At 55.5% G+C, this 17,600-nt stretch overlaps 1 protein-coding gene across 1 annotated transcript in view; it reads right to left on the reverse strand.

Moving 5' to 3' along the window:
* The window catches only part of RPTOR (regulatory associated protein of MTOR, complex 1), a 264,169-nt gene that overhangs the window by 90,624 nt on the left and 155,945 nt on the right, over nt 1-17,600 (reverse strand). The window contains exons 7-8 of the mRNA XM_012664182.1: nt 11,612-11,712; nt 10,835-10,979 (exon numbers count right to left, since the gene is read on the reverse strand). Coding sequence (XP_012519636.1) covers nt 10,835-10,979; nt 11,612-11,712 — 246 coding nt within the window. The remainder of the gene's footprint in view (nt 1-10,834; nt 10,980-11,611; nt 11,713-17,600) is intronic.

A 17,600-nucleotide genomic window follows, 5' to 3' on the forward strand; every position in this document is an offset into this window, starting at 1 on the left:
CAGAGCCTCACTGAGGCAGGGACTCCGCCGAGGCCCCACCAGCCACATTCCCCGTTACTTCTCCACTTCACTGAGAAGTTTCCTTTCCCCAGGAGACAACCCGAGACAGGGAGGCCGCGCGGCGGCGAGGAAGACGTGGGGTGCACGCGAGCCGTGACTTGGGGCCTCTGCGCTCGGCCACAGCTGGTCCTCTCCCCTCCGCTTCCTCTGAGGACGAGACTGGACCACAGGCTGCCGAGACAGTTGGCCTGTGGGCTGCAGCCACCAGTCAAGCCAAGGGGCAGCCGCGTCGCTTTGTTTCTACAAAACCAACTGACGTGGGAACTGACTGGACACACCCTGGCAGGGCTTGTGGCCCCGGCAGAGGCCATGCCAAGGTGGCCCTCGGTGGCCTAGCTGGGGGACACCACGGATGGCAAGGTGTCCCCAAGCCTTCTCCACTGGCTCCCTCTGTCAGGGACTCGCTGAGCTGAGCGCTCAGCCTGGGCCCTGGCTGGGCCCTGCGAAGCTGGGCCTCCCCTCCCCTCCCTGGCTGCTGAAGCCATGGTGGCATGAAGACAGGCATCAGGAATGACCGTCTAGGTGGGGGCTGCCTGTTCTGCCTGGTGAAGGCTGGTGCAGGCACGGCGTCCAGCAGTCTGGGGGGCTGCGCGGAGAAGGAGAAGCAGGACGATGCCCCTTCCCCACCGGCACCCTGCCACTCCCGGCAGGCCCTGTCTCACGCCATCACCCAGGGCTCGGTGAGGGGACCTGGCAGAGACTGTCCCCCTTGGCGGCTCACTGCCTGTCCCAGTCCCCAACACCCATGCTCCAGATTTGCCAAAGGGACCCTCGCACCTGAGGATGGAGCCAGCCACATGGACGTGGGGGACGAGGGAAGAGCTCAGGGCGGGGCCGGCGTGGACACAGCCAGGAGCCGGCAGGGACGCTGGAGACACGGAGGGCTCTGTGCGGTCCCAGACGCACGTGCATTTCGGGACCACCTGCTGTGGGGAGCGCGGTGGCAGGGCGGCCAGGGCAGGGGAGGCTCTTTGCCAATTCCAAGTGACGTTTCCAGGTCTCCGGGTCTCTTTCCCGGCCCCACCCCCGTTCCCCAGTGTGGAGTCCCCGCTGCCCTCCCCTGGGTCTGCCTCGGCCCCCTGCTGCTCAGGGTCTCCTTCCACTGCTGGGAGATGCCCCCACCACCCTCAGCGGCACGACAAACCACCAGGGAGACCGGGCGCCCGTCGTGACCCTGCATCACCGTGCGCCACGACTGCCCACTCTGTCCCTCTAGAAAGCTTTCCCCTCTGAATTCCACGAGGCTCCTCCTCCAGCCTCCCTGCCACAGCGGTCAGGATGAACACACCAGGTGGGCCCCCTCCCGACCCGGTTCCTGCTAACTGACCCCTTCACCAGGCTCTGGGCTCCTCCCCACACCGTGTGCTCCTGTCTGCTCCGTCCCCACCCGCTGACGTCCCAGACACTATCTGAAACACTCACCTCTCTCTGGAGCCACAGATCCCGATTCCACATCAGGACCAGCAGGCATGTCTGAGCCGGGCCCAACTCTGCCAGCCGGTTCCTGGAATTCCCAGTCCTGCACGATGGCCTTAGCAGGCAGCCCAGCTGCACTCGGCACCCCCTAACTGGCCCTGGCTCGGGCCGCAGCCTCCTCCCAATGGCCTCTCCTTCCGTGCTCCTGCCTGGCCTCCTGCCCTAATTCTGTCTGCTCTTCCCAAGGCTCTAACACGGCACAGCCCAGGGCCTGGCGTGCCCCAGCACCTCCGACAGCTCAGTTCCATTTCTCAGACATCCTGCAGGTGCCCTGGCGTCCAGCCGTACCAAACTGCCTGCCCAGCACCTGGCACACTGCGGGTCTTCAATCAGTACTCGTTGAACGGGGGTGAAGCGAGAATGCAGGCAACCCCTGTGCCCAGAGCAGCCCGGTGTGGATATAAAAACAGAGGGAGGGGAGAAAAGCCACCCTGGCCGCGAGCTGTGAGACCGGCCCCATCCCGTTCCACCGCCAGCCGCTCTGCCTCCTCGCCCCCAGGACAAAGGCCGGCCAAGTGGCCACGCGGAGACAGTCCCTTGGTGACAATTCAGCACGTGGCCTTGGGCTGGTGGCCTCATCTCTCTAGGATCAGTTTCACAGTCTATGAACTGGGCCAATGATTGTGTCCCTTCTCGTGGGTCCCGTGAGAGCCGCTGACACGAAGGGGCCTGGTCGGAGGCAGCTGCTCCCTCCCGCCAGACACCTGTTAACTACGCTGAGAGCAAACTCAAGTCTCCCTTTCCGCGTGCCACAGACCAAAGTGTAATCCCACGACACAGGCTGGGTATCTCTTATCAAAACGCCTGGGGCCGGAAGCGCTGCAGAGTTGACTATTTTTTTGGAATTTGGAATGTCGCACACACATAATGAGGTATCTCGGGGATGGGACTCAAGTTTAAGCACGAAATTCATTTGTGTTTCATACACACCTTACACACATAGCCAGAAGGAGATTTTATATAATATTTTTAATGATTTGGTACATGAATCGAAGTTTGCGTCTATGAGGTCAGGAGCATAATTTTCCACCTGTGGCATCACGGCATGCTCAGAAAGTTTTGGATTTTGAAGCACTTTGGATTTCAGATTTCCGAGTCAGGGCCGCTCAGCCGTGTAACTCTCCCCGATCCCCTCACCTCCCCTCCCCTCCCTCTAACAACACACCCAGTGGGACCAAGAACGGCAGTCCCCTCTCCCTGGCAACTTCCCGGGAGACTAAGGGATCCCACGTCGTTTTAGTCTAACGAAACTGCGTCTGATGTGTAGAAGGGCACATTCTCTCGATGTTTCAATAAAGGACCAAAACAAGAATGAAAAATTTTAAAATCCAGAAAACTAAAAACGTAAGATGAACAAAGGGACTAAAGAACTCTCATTTTCAAGAGTATGAAATGTATTAATATTTCATTGTCCAGGGCTGGCCCCCTCTGCACACCCCCCCAATATAATTAAGAGGCAATCGGGAGACAATCAGAAGTGCCTCAAAGTACAGGTAACAGGTAGCTCCCACACTCTCGATAAGCCCCCAGGCTGCAGGAGAAACCTGTTCTGCAGCAGAGGGAGACGCTTACTTTTTAAGACAGAAGCAAAGTCAATTATTACAACCAAACTCTATACAGATTCCTCGACTTTAATCAGGTGACAAGTTTGTTTTGGGAGTTGGAATGAAGTGAGCACAAGTCGGGGGACGTGGAGGGAGAGTGGGCAGCGGGGCTGTCTGGGTGGGTGGCTGAGACGACCCACACTGAGCCCAGCGTGGCCACACAGCACTCGTGGCCAGGGCAGGGCACTGTGGCACCGTGTCTCCAGCAAAGCATGTTTACGTGCTCTCCTGTAGCCCAGCGCTGAAATGCCCTCATCAAAAACACGAGGTAACAACAACATAAACCATTCGTGACGCCCTGGCGTGGGTACTGAAGGCCTGGGCGGTGCTAGAGAGACACATTTCAGCGCACCGGACCAGACGCCCCCTTCGTCCTTTCGAAACAGTCAGACAAGACACCAGGAAGTTGTACCAGGGCCTGGGACGGCAATCGTCCTCAGAGGTGTGCTGTGAACCCGCCGCACATTTCGCGGACCAGCAAGGCTGCCTCAGACAGAGCCAAGGAAGGGGACTGCGGCCTGGGTCACGGGAACAACACACGAGGCGGCCGCCCGGGCCGTGGAGGGGCAGAGCTGTCCCAGCGAGGGAAGGACAGGGATTTCGTTCACGGTACTAACGAGGAGAAAGGATGTAAGAGAACATCTAAGAACTACTGAAAAACAAACAACGAAACCCGATTACCAGCACACAGTGAAGCTCCCGCGAACCTGAAGCCGCGGCTCTGCCTGGGGCTGATGGCGGCTGCACCTGGGGAGAGGCAGAGAGGACAGCAGCGCCCGGGCGCAGCTCGCACACAGGGACAGCCCGCCAGGCAAGACAGCCGCCCCCTCGGGGCCAGATTAGATGAACTCAGAGCCCCTATCACACTTTTTAAGCAGCAGAGCAGCAGTATTCTCTGATGAGCATTTTGTCAGTTGATCAAAACTAGTTGCATTTTCTAGGATAAAATCAAAACAAACGTACAGTCCTGAGTTGGGATTCTCAGCAAAGGACGAGTGAGAAAGCGGGTTCTGCGACAACAGCAGGAGCCACGCGGTGGGCGCCGAGCCGCCAGGGCTGGGGTTCTGGCTCCCCGAGGAGAGCAGGAGCTGGGAGGGGGCTGGCAAGGTGTCTGGATCGCACCTCCTGCGGCCTGCAGCCGAGCTGCTCTGCTTGGAGTGCTCGAAAGCGATCTGTGGGGAGGACACCGTGATTAGCTGTGATTAGCTGTGACCAGCGGAGCTGAATTGTGGCCCCCTCCCCTGACGGCTTGGAGCAGCGGGTTCTAAGCCGTTAGCTGCTCCAATGAGTCACCCTCCTGGAAAACCTGCCATCTGGGCGCGAGCTCAGTGCTCAGGAAACAGGCCTGAGCTGGCAGGCGCCCAGGAGGGGGCTGGGGAAGCCTTCCAGGCGCAGCCTCTGTCTGCACCGCGCAATCAGGGAGCGCGGAGCCCCCAGAGAAACTTGAGGTTTCGGGACCCTGAAATTGAAAGTGAAGGAGGACGGCCCCCTGACAGCTCCGCATCAAAAATTAAACAGGAAACGGCTCTGCGCACTCGTGCTGGCTTCCCGCCTGCAGCAGGTGTAAACGTACATCACTTCACGCTTTAACCTCAATTTTTGTTAGGCTTTGTTCCCCTTGCTAAAAATTCAACCTCTCTATCACCACCCGAGGAATATAATAACTAGACTTTAAATTATTTATTCCAGATGCTCTCTGCCGACTGCCTCTCCTACGCGCTCCCTGGGGATGCGTACGCCCCGAGGAGAGCTCTGGCGGTTCCTTCCGTGGCAAGGAGCCCACACCCTGTGGCGTCGAGCACACCCCACGTCAGCTCAGGCCTCGGCGCAGTCGGCAAGGCCTGAAGACGGTGAGCACGACCCTCTGCTTCTGGGCCACCGCCCTCCCTGTCTGCGCAGCCGAGACCACTTCTTGCTCTGTCACAGCCCCAGGCCCAAGGCGCAGGGGCCGGGGCGGGGAGGTGCCCTGGGGATGGAGGCCACACTCCAGCCCCCTGATGGAGCCAGACCGGACATCCCCCAAGCAGGGTGGTGGCGAGTCCGCCCCCAGAAGACCCTCCTGCCTGCTGGAATGTGGCCCCTGTGGCCGAGGGGAGCCACCCAGGGATGGGCCTTCGGGGACAGGAGCCGCCTGTGTCCCCGACACCTTGGAGCTCTCACAGCCTGTGCTCCTTCGCGCCAGCACGGGATGGAAAGGAGCGACTTCATTGTAAATCCACTGGATTTGGGGCTAGCAACTAACCTGCACTGCAAACAACACAGCTACTACTGCCAGAGGAGGAAGGCAGGCCTTCCACGGAGTTTCCCACAGTCACCAAGCTGGCGTCTCTCAGAAGGGGCGTCAGTTGTAAGCCCCATCCACCTGCCTGGCTCACGTATTTACATCAAGTTGCCAAAGTCCTTCTCATCTCCGACTTAGCCTGAAGATGTTCTGAATGTTTCATAGGAAATAAAGATTAGCGCCAAGTCTGCGTGGGTTTCTCTCCCTAGATCTGCACGTGGGCACGTGGTTGAATCGACTGGCTTATTAAATTTAGTCCGAGCACGATGACACAGGGAAACGCCGCCGTCCCTTGTGGAAGATGCCTGTCAGCAGAGACTGCACGTCTCGGCCTCCGGGGCGGGGCCGGCCCCAAGCAGAGCGTCCTCCACTTCGCCCTGCTGCAGCGGACGCGTGATGAACTTCGGTGACCGCTCGCCCACACGAGGGCGGGGCCCGTCTCCCGTATGCTCTCGCGTCCAGACCACTCAGCATTCCGGCGAAAGTGCTGAAGAGCTAGAATTGTACGTCAACATGAACGTTGCCAGGACACGACGCAGGTGAAATTCCATAATTACAGACTCCACAGACAGCCAAAGGCCTTACTTTAGTGGGACTTTCTCGAGTGACACCTATTTAGAAATCATCTCAGCCAGCGAGGGAACTGGAGATCAAACAGTGCTGGGCCTGGGGTCTGGGAAATGCAAGTGCAAACACTCTCTGAGACCCGGGAAGGACGTGGAGACGGTGCCAGCACGAGCCTTTGCGCCGCCTCTCCTGCCTCATTAAAGCACCGTAATATTTTAGCAGGTTGGGAACAGGCACCAGAGGACACTTCGCCCCTGTGGACACTCCTTGGGAAGCAAAGAGCTTCTCTAACATGGCGTCTGCTGCAAAGCAAAGCATCTAACACCTCTGAAGGACGACACATCTACAGTCTTACCTCAGCGACCCAACTGCCACAGTGGTCAGGCAGGCGCTGTTCTAGCTCCCTTCAGACGCGAGCTGCACACCGCTGAGAGGGAGTGGTCCATGCCAGGTGGTCCCTCGAGGAAGCAGCTGCTGGGCGCAGAAGCCGGTCAAGGCAAGGAGACGAGTCCCCAGGCACCTTCCGACGGAGAGCTTGGGAGGGGCGTTAAAACCTGTAGTCACTCACAATCTGGGGGGGTCTACTACCCCAAATGGAATTAAACTAATTCCATTGAATTTCCTGCTTACTGAATGAACTGACAAGGCCGAGAACCCCCAGTTCTCAATACGCTTTTGGTGGCAGCGACAGGAGCTGAGGTAGGCGGGTGGGCTGGGCTGGGTGGCCGTGCTGTGCGGAGGCCAGCGTGGCAGGTCCACCTTGGGGTAGGTCTGTCCTCTGGATGCCCAGGCCCGTGGTGCTGCCCCAGCTCTAGGAGCCAGCAGGAAGCCACAGAGAAGCCAGCGGGAGGAACCGCGAGCCGTGTGTGTCTCGGGACCTGCGTGCTGGCGCTCGATCGGCCGGACCATGCCCCAGGCTCGCTGCTGCGAGGACGTTTCCTCCCCAAACCCAGAGCCTGACTTTCACATCCGCCCCTGTCGAAGTAGGTCGTGGCATAATTTCCAGCATTTAATGGGACTATGGTTTACTTTCCGGCTGCAGATTCACGCTGGCACTGTCATTACCGAAAACCCTCCCCAGAGAGACCATGTGTTAAATGCACGTGAGTCTCCTTGAAATCACATCACCACTGATTTCTGTAAAAAGAACCTTTTAATTTACTTATTTGGCACTTTCTAGCCTATACAGGCAAAAGCCATGATACCAGGCCTTGCAGAAAAGACCCCGGACGGGACAGGGCCTCTGACACACACGGCGAGAGCAGGACCGGCAGGGGAGAGCCCCTTCCCTCCCACTGTGCATGCGGCTACTGGGCGTTCAGGGCCGGCCGGGGCACCACGCAGCTCCCCCGAGTTCTGTCCTCAGACATCCACGGCCAGCTTCTCATGGGGACCGTACAGGCTGCACTTGGCCCTCGGCTGCATTTGGTCTGGCTCTCGGAATGTTTCTTTTTAATAAGAGATATCGACATCTAAAATCAGATAATTATATGTGAAAATATGAAATGTTGGCCACTCTTTAAAAACTGGATGATTTTACACAGTGGCCTCGCGAATTGCCACTGTGGCTGCTGGCTGGGACCGAGCACAGGTGGTGCGGCCGGCCCCGCACCCACCCTCGACGGCAGCCTGGACACCTGGCCTCTCGCTCCGCTCTGAAGGCCTCTCATCGAAGAAATGCTCACGTTTTTCTTCCGTTCGCCTCCGGTTTCGAATTTATGGCCAGTAACGCCTTAACCTTAATGATTCCATTTAAAAAAATACCCTTTACTGTTTCAAAGACCTAGAAAATCTACAGGTAGACTTTTAATTACAAAAGTAACATCTACCAATTTTTATGGTGGAGAACCACCACTCCAATTTCATCGTCCTGGTATAAGCATCATCAACATTTTGTTATAATTCTAGTCAGTATTTTTTCCAGGTATAATATAGATTTTAACACAGATATTGATGATATTACTGATATAATCTGGTGTTCTGTTTTTATCATTTAACATATACTTTACATAATAATGAATGAGATTTTAAAAGATTGCTTATATTCTTCCAAGTATACACATCTTAACTTACATCCCTATTCTGTCAGGTGCTGGGGTTATTCCCAGTTTTTTCCCTCTCAAAACTAACGCTCTGACAAACGGCCACGGCCACGCCACCACCACAGACCTCAGCAGGGTCCAGCGACAAGCTCTGCAAAGACAACTGGAGAGAGTCACCGTCTCGGATGAGGAAAGGAAACAAGCTTCTAGAAACGCGCGGGGGCGGGGGGAGCCAGCAAGCTGAATACCCACAGGGCGGCTCCCCACTCACGAAAGACCCCATCACGATGAGCGTTTGGGGATAACCGAAGTGCCGGCTGTGAGGCAGGTGAGGCACCGACCCATGTTCGGGGGCTGCGATCCCCCTTCAGGATACAGGTTTCCTCGTCCCGGACGCTCCGGCTGCCGGCCCCTCCCCAGTGGGAGGACCGGCTGGCCTGCTCACCTCTCATCCCACCCTCGGAGCCCCTGTGCTGGCGCCCAGCTTTTCTCTCCGACTCCCGCCCCCGGGTGACCCAGGGCAGCCACTCTCAGCGGCAGCCCGAGGCCGGCTCCACCTGTCGGCTTCCGCAGACCCCGACCTGTGACCACAATTTGCCGAACAGGAAAAGGACGACATGATGCCGCGGAGAGCACTCTGCAGGATGCGGGGGGGTGGGCAACGAAGGCTGAGTCACTGAGTCACACATGCCACTTCAAGGTGCGCATCAGCCCAAGAGGAGCCCCTGCCGTGCTCGGGGAAGCTGGAGCCAGGAAAGGAGGAAGACCCAGCATCCGCTCACGACCGTCGGCAGTTCCAGGCACCTGGGAACACACGCCGCACCTTCTCCAGCTTTTCTGGGCCTCTGTGGGTTGCCGTGACCTCGTGTTTCTCCAGCACACAACAACCACAAACGGGGTTTGCCCAGGAGACCTGTGGGGGGTGTGGTGTGCAGGACAGAGGCCTCCTTCCTAGTGTCTGGCCTCCCTCGAGGGCTGGGGCGACCATAGGGTGCTTCTGTTAGGCCTAGACTTTGGGCCTTCGATAAAACAGCACGTCTAGGAATTCCAGAGCTCAGGAAGGTTCTAAGATGTCAGTACAAGAACAAAGCCTCTAGGAGGATGAGGGATGGGATCTGGTCATTCTGCACGGCCTTGCCCCGGAGCCTCCTCCCCAGCATCCCGTGTGGCGCCGCGTCCCTCCTGTCGCCTGTGTGCTCTGCTCGGGCTCTGGCCTTGTGCTACCTGCTCCAATGCAGTGCCATCTTCTCTTTCTTCTTCAACTCGGGGCAGCAGAGCACATCACATAGGCAGTGTTTTCACAGCCAGAGCAGACATCCACTAAGGGAAAATGTTTCCATGGACGTATTTCTGGGATAGTCGGTGGAAGGGACCTGCAGGATCCGCGAGGCCCATCGGCCCCGTGAGGCCTTGTTCCCTCGCGTAACTAGTTCTCCCTCTGAGACCAGATGCGGCGCTGACTCCTTTCACTTTTTCTCTTTTCCTTCCCTTTTTATAATTTGTATAAAAACGTGGCTCAGAAAAAATAGGACTTAAGGCATTACTTTTCTTCAGGGAATATGGCTGTTTTGAGGATCTACTCTTCCAAAAATGTCAATTCTAATTATTTATTGTGAGTATCGAAACAATGATCTCTCATATGCTTCTACTATTCATGGATGACGGCAAATGAGCTTGCTGTGCTCTGCCGTGGCCTCACTACACACTATCTGACCGCTGCAGTTGATCCTCCGTGGTCAACTTCAGTTTCTTTGTTTCTCAATATCAGTGTTCTCTATTTTATCCTACGAACTCTCAAAAAGAGTACAGATTACACATTTTAACTTTTCTGTTGACAGTCCAAATGCTGCACTGGATTTTGACTTATCTCATGTAAATAAGAGTATTTAGTTCAATTTTTCTTGAATGGATGATGGGTAGTGAGTTTACAAACTCTTTTTTGCTTGTCTAGATTTTCAGTGTTGGGGAAAGTGATCATGCACATATTTAAAAGAAAAAATCACGAGCGAAAATAAACCTGATAATGAAAACATACCAACCTGCAGACCCCCTTCCACCTGGCTACCTCGGAAATAAGTCCATGGAAACATTTTTCCCTGAGTGTATGTTTTTAAGGCTAAACAGACGAATTGCTCTTTTAAACTATTTATATTAGTGTTTCTCCCATTGATGGACAGAACTAAGACTATTCCTATAATAACCTTCCTTTGCTATTATCTCATTTTAGAACTTGCCCAGACTCTGCTTATGGCGGGAGAGAAATGGAACAGAAAGAAATCAATCGTCTTCACGTAGACTGTCTGGACTGAAATAAATTAGGCTGTTATTATCACTACTACTATTAGCAGGGTACGTGGCAGCCCAGCAATGGGAGAAAATTATAATCAACAGTGATAAAACATCACATTCATGAGCGGTGTGTGAGAGAGAGAAATGAGCATACGAATCAGCTGGCCATGAACCCAGCGGTTTTAACTCCCGAGTGACCCTACACGTACTTCACAAACTCAGCTGGCAAGTTCTTCTCTCGCTACTGGGCTCTACGAGGTTAGAAACTCCTTCGCGAAGCGCCGCCCTCCCAGTTACAGATCTGCAAGGCTGCTGGGGGCTGCTGGTCCTGCGTCCTGCAAGGCCCCGAGGCTCCCGCATCCCAAAGGAGCCCAATCCCCACCTGCGGGGCTCCTGGGGACCACCGTGTCCTGCTGGGCCCCAAGTCTGGCATCAAGCCTCCTGCTCTGCTTCGGTGACCCCCTGACACTGGTGCCACTGCAGACGCGGGAGCAACGCGTGCATCAGACACTCACCACATGGCGTGCATGTAAGTCGGGGGCAGCCGCGGGCTGCTGACGGGAGTGCAGTTGTACGACCTCATGATCCTTTCCGCCAGCAAAAAATTCCGAAAGAGACTAGCCACCAGCAGGTCTTGTCTGAAGAGCTTTTGGAAGAGATCTGAGGGCGGATAAAGCATAAAAAGGAGGCTTCAGTGACTCGTGTCCGGCGTTTAAAGCCACATACACAAATTTACTTCTATCAAAAATTATTACAAACAAGTTGGAACTAACATACATGTTTGCCATTGTCGATACATACACACAGACGTGCATATACACACACAAACACATGCATATATACATATGCATGCACATAAACACATGAACTCACATATACATATAAACATGCACAAATACATGCACACACATGCCATATACATACACATGAACAAAACCCAACCAACCAATAAACAAAAACCACAAATAAGTCTTATAATAGCAATACCGATTCTAACAAATACAGATTACCAATGACTATCGAGGAAGATAAGCCCTGAACCTGTAGAAGGGTTTGCTAACTATCAGCACGAACGCTGACACGGAGCTTGCTCCGCGCCTACCGCCAGTGCCCGGTGTGCGCCAGCCCACCGCATCCTGGGTCCTCACCTCCCCCCTCCGCCCCCCCGTCACGCTTCCTCGTTAGAGAGGAGCTCATCGATAAAGTCTGGCTTCTCTTACGTCCAAGGGTCAGTGTCCCTTGCTCTGGTGGCCGCGGCCCCCCTCCCCAAGCGCCTGGCCAGGCGGGCTCACCCCGGGGGAGCACGTTCCACGCGATGGTGTCTGTGATTGCTGTGAAGATCCAATTCAGCTCGCCCAGAGGAGTCCTCCTGTCGTTCAGCCGGCCGGGGATCCTAGAACGCACGGCGTGTTTCCGTTAGCGATGTCGTGGCTACTGGAGCAGGTGACGGGGAGGAGAGGTGGCAAGGAAGGGGTGATGAAAGGGCTCTGACCAGAGGGAGGAGCGGCCTGGCGCGTGGCCAGCAGAACAAAGATCCACGTAAACAACATCTTCAACTCCCTTCCCTTCCACATCTCTCCAAAACTGCTTCTTCACACAGACCACACCCAGCTGGTCACACACACAGTCCTGCGATTTCCAAGTCTGAGCCTCGGGCACTGCTGGGACCCCGAGGACAGTCCTGGGGCATGTGTCCTGAGGGGGTCTGCCCACACCCCACAGTTCCACGGCTCAGCCCCCGCACTGCAGCCACCCCCACTATGGAAGCGCACGGTAAACCTGAGAGCGACGAGGGGGAACCTCGCCCCACAAGGTCCCCTTAGTGCCCACTCAGTCACCGAACAGCTGCGTGCCCACGGCAGGGCAAGCGCGGGGCACTGCGGCCGCCAGCGCTCACAGGGCCCTGCCCTCAGGGGGCGCCGTGCGGTGGGAAGGACACACGACAAGCAAGCAGGTACCCATGTGATGTGACAAGGAGTGGCAGATGCTGCCATAACGGCGAGTGAGGACGGCCTCGCCGACAGCTTGGTGCGGAGGTCGGCGCCAAGGGTGTAGCCGTGTCCTCACCTGGCGGAGAAACGTGCCGGGCAGAGGGAATGGCAGGTGCGAAGCCCTAAGGCCCGGCACACGTCATCCCCACCCAGCAAGCAAGTTAACGAGAACTGGCGGCAAACGCTCTTTCTCCGAAAAGGAAGACGCTCATGTGATTCAGTCCAGAGGCCAGAGTAGGATTCTGCTACTCAGAAAAGGCAGCAGGTCGGCAATTCCCGCCGCGGGAGCCCACCTGACGGCGCCGTCCTGTGAGAGCAGGACTGAAGGAGGCTGCGCCTCCAGGACACGCAGCTGAGCTGAGCCGCTTCGTAACGCGGTTCCTCAACACGTGCTCTCACCTTCCACCAAATGCCCGTTCCCCTAGGAACAGAAAATGCTTCCTATTTCTTCAAGCAGGCTTAGTGACAGGACAAGAAAAACCAGAGATGAGAAATCAGTGCAATATTCTAAAGCAGCATTGTTGGTCAAACAATATCAGAAGTCTCAAAAAACAGATTTCCCAATTCAACAAAAACTTTCTATCTCAACAGGGGAGACTGTGTTTACCAAACAGGCCGTACACACGCACGCAGTCTGCACTGTACATACACACGTAGTTTGGGCCGCACACACACAGCTCAGGTGCTGGTCGCGGCACGGGTGCTCAGATGCAGTTGTAACTGGCTGTGTATGTTGCGGGCATCACTGAGGACCACACCATTTAAAAGGATTCAGGGTCTGGAGGTAGACACTCAGCACAAGGACGACGCAGTTCTGTCTCGGTTCTTCCTCCTAAACGGCCATCTCCTCTCCCCAGCCCGTTCTGGCTGCAGATGGCGCACACCAGTCGGTGTGTGCCGGGTGGCCAGCCCAGGGAGCGAGGAAAGCAAAGATGCCCGCCCTTAACAACTGCGGCAGAGCCTCACCCCACGGGCACCATGTGAGGGTGGGGTGAGCCACCCAAACAGAAGACATTTCACCCCAGGTCTCATCTCAGCGCCCGAGCGCCAGTGCACAACCTGGAGGAGGGAACACCTGTCCGTGGAGTCTGGACGTGTGCCCTCCCAGTGTCGCCGTGCTCACGTGCACGGAGCACTGCCTGCTGGGAAGCTCCGTCACGTGGGCATGGCTGACGCTGCATGGTGGATCTCGGCCACCAGTTTGATACCGTGTGACTTAACGTCCCCACCCTAGACACACGGCTGTTCTTTCTTTCGTGGTAAGCCCCAGGCTGAGACAACCGGATGCGGGCAGCCCTCACCAAGATAAGGACCCTCCTACCCGCACAACAGATGACCCTGCAGAAGCTGAGGGCAAAGCCGGACCTTCCCTTGGACAAGGCCAGTCCTGGGCTACACAAACACCGAGCTGCTCAGCATCCAACACAAGCCTGTTCCAGCCCAGATCTCAGCCCGGCAATTTGCACTAGTCCCGGCGCGGTGCCGGCAGGGCAGGGAGAGCCTTCCCCCGCACCGAAACACAGATGGAGGATGAAGGGCCGCGTGTCCGTGCTGAGCTCACAGTTCTTCCAAGAAGATGTTCAAAACAGGAGCTGTACTTGCCCCTCTTTGCGCAACAAGCACACACATATGGAGAAAAAACCCAAATACACCGCCGGCTGCACTGTTCACCGACAGCTGGGAGCAGAACGTGAGTGATCGGACAGCAGCATGGGGTGGACCTGCAGCTGTCACACGTGGTGACCAGGAGTGTGGCTGGCACGGCTTTCCCGTGTGCAGGTCAGAAACACGTCTGCGTCTTTTACCTCAGCACAGGGGCTTCAGGAATCCCCCAATCCTAAACCAGAACCCCGCACAGGGAAACGGCAGATGCTCTAAGATACACAGTGCGGTTTTATTTGCAATTGTGAAAAGTCAGAAACTGGTTACGGGATCGGTGAGAAAGAAACGATTAAGTACATTATGGAACAACCACAGGGAAACAGCCGCAAGCTATTAAATTGTTGTTTATACATGTTTCAGCACAGGAAAGGCTTTCTTTATGACATTAAGTAAAGAAGCGAGATAAATACCGTATAGTTTCGATTACAAATGACAAGTACGAGGAAAGACGATTAGAAAAAAAACCTCAAAGCGCGACAGTGCTAACGCTCTGTCTCTGTACTTCGCACAGCGGTGCTTCTGCGTCGTGTGCCCCTCTTGGGCAACGTGGAAGGTATAAGACCCGGTTCCTCTGCCTCCTCCTTACGTCCTGGTGACGTGGGGACGGCCTGGGGTTGCTGCACCTGTTGGGGCAGCTGGCGGGTGGCAGGACAGCGTTTCTGGGGGAAGTGCCGGGGCCGCCAGAACCTAGACGGGCATCTAGCCACAACAGGTCTGCACACCTGGTCTGAACCCGTCACTAGGCCAGGTATCCAGGTGTCCTGTGTATTTAATTGTGTTCTTAAAAATTCCTTCCTGTGACAATGCAAAACTAGACTCCCGCTGCAAGGTCCCAGCGATCTCTTCCCCAAGCTCATCGTGAAACCGGAGAAAGCCACCTGCCGGGCCGGCCTCAGACAGACCCAGAAATCGTTCGAATCAATCGCCAACCCCTCGGTGAGTGCACATCTGACGTGGCCTCTCCGCCTGGCGGACTGGTCCCACTTGGGGTGACAAAGGTGGAACCGAGTCCAGCTTCCCTCACTTTTCCCACCATTTAGAATTAAATCACTTCAGAAACTACTGGTTTCTGTCTTCCTTTCCGCACCTGATCCTAACGGAAGTCAAACCCTGACCCACTGGGAGGCCGCGGGCAGCAGAGCGAGGCAGAGCCGGAGGAGGATGGAGAGAGGACTCCAACCCGAGAACGAGACGCTGACGCTCACATTGGCTAGGTCCTCACATCGCTCTTCTTTGTCAGGCTTTCTCCAATCACGTGGGCCTCCGCCAGCTCCTCATCTGCTCTGACCTTGACTCAGCCCCTTGTAAGGGGGTGTCTGTCCTCACCGTTCCTCCCAATGACCCACCGCAAAGCCGCCAGCTCTAGCGGCCGCCCGTCCCTCCTGCCTTGCCTTCTGTGATGGCCTTGCTCAAGTTTCCGGTCCTGACTCTCCCTCCTCCCATGCCCACCGCTCTGCTAGCACAGCCCCCCAGACTCGGACCTGCTCCCAGCACTGTGCCCTCCTCCAGGCCTCAGGAGGTGACGCGCTCTGAGCAGCCGTCCTCCACCCCTTGCTTTCCTTCCTTACAGCTCAAGTTTAACAGGTTTAAAATCAAGCTCATCACTGTTTCCACCTTCTCCCCGCCAGTCCCTGCGGACCCTCCGCGTCGAGGCTCAGAGTTGGGAGAAGCCTCTCTTCTCCATTCTGCATCCCTGGCCGGCGCAGCACACGCCGCCTGCCTTCCCAGCACTCCCACGGCTCCGGCCCGCAGGGCACCCCAGATGGCGTTCCCGGTCGGGCTCTCTGGCTCTGACTCATGCTGCGTAGCTAGATGCCCCTTAACATAGCTTTGCTCAAACACCTACGGGGTTCTCTATTTACTACTGCAGTGGTTTTCAGCTTCTTCTTAGCTACCTCGACCTAAACCCATCTCACAAGGACAGTGGAGAGCAGGGAAGCCGGTTGGAGGAGCAGGGCTGAGAGCCCCCAGCGCCCCTGCCCAGCCTCCCACGGCCACCCAGGAGCTGCTGGGGAGCAGAGCGTGCGTACCACTGTCCCAGAGAGTCCAGCAGGAACTCCCCACTTGCTTCGAAACTGTCTGTAGTTGACCAACTTGATGTGTTAAACTTCTAAGATTGGCTCCCAGTCCCCTCCAGCTGGAAGTTTCACAAAAACAGCAAACCCTGTCTGCATTGGTCTGCTCATGCTGCTCCGTCCGCTCGCGCTGCCCCCAGCCCCCACCTGGATCAGCCTCTGGCTCAGCCCCACCCTCAAGGCCTGAGGACACCCCTCGCAGGACAGGCTCTGCGGAGCTCCTACTTGACTGGAACTCAGCGGCAGCGACATCCGCCTTTGAACTTTTTTGGCACTCCACTGATCCCTTACTTTTATCTTCTTTTTATCATTTATCTGTCACCAGACAACAAATTCCCACAGGCAGCAACTCACTTCCCTCGACATGAATCAACCTCCAGCCCCCGGCAGCGACAGCAGCCGCGCCCACGTCGGTGGACAGAACCTACCTCCCTATGGTGGGGCGGCTGCCGGGGTCGCGGACCAGCCCCTCAGCGCGTGACATCTGCCGGCCACGTTCAGGGTGCAGCTCGGCTCTCAGGTGAGGTACAAGTCATGCCTCAGTGTGAGGGCGGCTCCCCGCCGGGCCAGCGAGACTGGCCAGGTCTACACTGAGTCCAGCCTTTGGCAGGTGTTACTTCCATTAAATCTCTTGCACCCCCAACTGCCTAGCGTCTGCTCCCCAGAACTACCAGCTGGTACGTGGGAGATGCAGTAATTTGCCTATTTACCTTCCTTGTGTTACTTTCTACTTCTCCCCGTCTTTCTCTTTCACCAAATAACATCGCTTTCCAGCAATATCAAACTCATTCTCTAACAGCCAATGTGCTCTCAAATCTTTCAGACCAACCTCCTGTCTTCTTGGCTTGGGGGCACCTAGGACCCTCGTCATCCGGCTCAGGGTCTGCCTCCTCCCCCTGCCCAGGCCCGGCTGTCGGGCTGCTGAGCCCCCCATGACGCCACGATGTCTGAGTAGAAGACACCGTTGCTGAGGCTGCGTCTTCAGCCAGGCTTGGAGCTCACTGGAGCAAGGGCTGGGTTCTCTCTTCCCCTGCGGTGTGCAGGACCAGTGCTAAACACACATCTGATGAGCCGATGTCTCAATTCCTACTGAATGATCGTAAAGCTATCTGTAAACAAAACGTTAGGAGAAAAACTATGGTTTCCAAGAAAATGGTACAAACTCACTGAAAAAACTCCGAGGATAATAAAAAAGAAACCAAAGAAGATAATATAAATCATCCAATTCCATCATCTAAGAACCATTGGAAACATTTTGGTGACCAGTCCTCCAGATACCTCTGTGCACAACATCAAATAATTTGATACGTACTAAAATAAGTCATTATGTAAAGCAATGCTACGTTAAAAACAAAACCCTACAAATACGCTTAGGAAAAAAGTCTGGAAAGATACACATAAAGTATTATATTAGCAACGATCTTGGCATGGTGAGATTATGGATGATTTTAATTCTCTTGCTTATCTGTATTTAATAATGTATCTGTGCTAAAAACATAATAATTACAGATTAAAAAAAAACAAAGCTTTTTCTTTTTGTTTAGTAAGACAGA

This window comes from Propithecus coquereli, unplaced genomic scaffold, assembly GCF_000956105.1.
Source record: "Propithecus coquereli isolate 6110/MARCELLA unplaced genomic scaffold, Pcoq_1.0 Scaffold869, whole genome shotgun sequence".
Lineage (NCBI taxonomy): Eukaryota > Metazoa > Chordata > Mammalia > Primates > Indriidae > Propithecus > Propithecus coquereli.